Raw genomic sequence first — 2,167 nt, 5'->3', positions numbered from 1 at the left:
AACTTTTAATAGTATTAGTGTATAATAGGTATCTTTTATTTCGTGAGTTGTTGCAAAAACACAAATTCAAACTCAAGTCTGGCAATGGATATTTACAAAATCGCTTTCCGTTGGCTACGCTAGTTGGTGTGAACAGAACGTAGAGTCGAGAGTTTTAAATGCAAAATGGTTAGAACGACGAACACAAGGATGAAGCGCGGCTGCCAGGAGCTAACTGTTAACTGTTTAACTAAACTTAGGCTTACGATCTAGGACTTGAGGATTACAATGGGCGACGAATTGAGCCGGTGGCCTAAGGGTCTAGTAAATTGAAAACGAAGGCAGCTTCTAGCTTCCCTTGTTTCCATACTTTTGTTTTGCTTGCTTATCCAATGGAGCGGCAAAATTCGTAAAATAATTTTGGCTTGGTAAAAGTCCTGGTTGTCGTGTGTGTATATATCTATATATAAGTATATTGCGCTTAAAGCTAGGAGCGAGGGAAGCGGGAAACGTGGACTGCCATCTGAATAGGCATCCTCTAGCAGTAAGATCCAATTAGGCTGATGGACAGCGTTTCGGAGATGGGATCCGGCGCAGAGATCGGTTTCCAGTACAACCAATTGTAACTGACTGCAAAAGCATAGGGAATTAGTAAGAAATCCCACACTGAAAGGTTCATTGAAAACTTGCTGCAACAAATACTCAATTGAAATTATAACAAAACTATAATATTTGTCAGTTATAGCTGACCAAGAGCTTATCTACTGCCTTTGTTAAATAACTCAAAAAATAAGGTATATCTAAGGTATCCTTAAACAGTGAACCTTCTGATGTGATGTGTTGGCCCCGGAACAAAAGCAATCGAAACGATACTCACGCACAAAGGACTGGGTAAGTCGCAGAGACAAGGTGCGACAGCGGTGCCGGCACTCACTGGTGGGTCGCAGGATGATGAACCGCGTGCCTACCGCCTGGTGTATATAGACATTGGGGCATTCCGTTTCCGGCAATGTGTAGGCCGGCGCCTGGGCAGTATCGATGGCCACATAACGCTCCAGGGCCACGCCCATGCTGGGCAATCGCGTTGGCCGGGCGAAAATGGGACGCAGGAGTCGCGCGGGCAGCATGCGATTGCAGCGCCAAAGATTGTGCGCCTGCTGGGTCCAGCTGCTGTTGAACTGCCCAAAGAGATCCTCAAGATTGTGCACATCCTGGTTGGTCGAGTGCACCCGATACGCGTCGCGCTGGAAGATCTGATGATTGCTAGCGTAGATGTTGTAGAAGTGGCTCAAGTCAATGGACTCCTGCTGGTTGCTCCTAAAGGCGATGGGCGATCCCTCCGGCTGATGGCACTTGTGGTTCTGATGGTACTCCAGCGGATGACCATTTGCACACTCCTCGCCCTCCAGCCAGACGGTCTCCACTTCGGCACACGGTCCGCAGCTCAGATCCTCTAGCTGAAAAAACGGATTGCCCATCAGGCAGGACTCGTCGTAGAGTTCGGTAAGCTGTGGGAATCGTTGGATCAGCGGCATGGTCATCCGCCGCCACATGCGCATCCCGGGATAGACCATGGCCTGGACAACGCGCTCCTGATGTCCGCCGGTGGAGCTGGTTACCTCATAACGGTAGGCGGCCACGCAGAGCGACACCACCGTGAGGTAGAACAGCCAGCAGAGGATCTGTCGTCGTCGGTCCAGCAGATGATGCAGTACCTCAAGCTTGAGGTAGGCCATTAAGGGGGCGGGTGGCGTGACGCCAGTTTGCCAATTGCGTTGCCGGAAATACTGAAACAGCACATAATTGTCGAAGCTAAGGGATCGCACACCGTACCGCTGATCAGCCAGCCGGCGCAGCTGACGCACTGCACCCGCATATCGCTGCAGCGCCTGCTGGCGACTCAGCTGAACAAAGTTCAGATCATAATCCTCCGGATCCGCCATGGCGCTCCTTGGGTCACATAAACAAATGCGTTGGAGCTCGATTTTCCGATCTAATTTCGTTGTCGTGTCTTTGTGGGGGATTTCCCGTTGGTCGCAAATCACTCAACGTACATTTTTAGAACATAGCATCCTTTTTTTTTTTTGTTTTCTATAATTTTATTTGTTTTCTTTTTGTGATATGGTATCGATGTTAGAAGGCGTTTTTGTTAACAATAGCGTTGTTATCGATAAACTAGGGATGGAGC

The 2,167-nt window shown here is 48.8% G+C and overlaps 1 protein-coding gene across 2 annotated transcripts; it reads right to left on the bottom strand.

Moving 5' to 3' along the window:
* Positions 1–24: 24 nt before the first annotated feature.
* CG4558 (uncharacterized protein) lies at positions 25–2,139 on the bottom strand. 2 transcript variants are annotated; one of them, NM_001169212.2, is made up of 2 exons: positions 857–2,139; positions 25–609 (listed from the first exon to the last, which is right to left on the bottom strand). In NM_001169212.2, exons 1-2 carry the CDS (start codon positions 1,920–1,922, stop codon positions 518–520), a joined length of 1,158 nt encoding a protein of 385 aa, NP_001162683.1. In that variant the 5' UTR covers positions 1,923–2,139; the 3' UTR covers positions 25–517. The 2 variants fall into 2 exon arrangements, with proteins under 2 accessions (NP_001162683.1, NP_572362.1); NM_132134.4 differs by having other exon boundaries at positions 25–2,139.
* Positions 2,140–2,167: the final 28 nt, after the last annotated feature.

Source organism: Drosophila melanogaster, chromosome X, assembly GCF_000001215.4.
Source record: "Drosophila melanogaster chromosome X".
Taxonomy (NCBI): Eukaryota; Metazoa; Arthropoda; class Insecta; order Diptera; family Drosophilidae; genus Drosophila; species Drosophila melanogaster.
The sequence above is the reverse complement of the archived record's forward strand: the minus strand, read 5'-3'. Positions and strand labels throughout refer to the sequence as shown.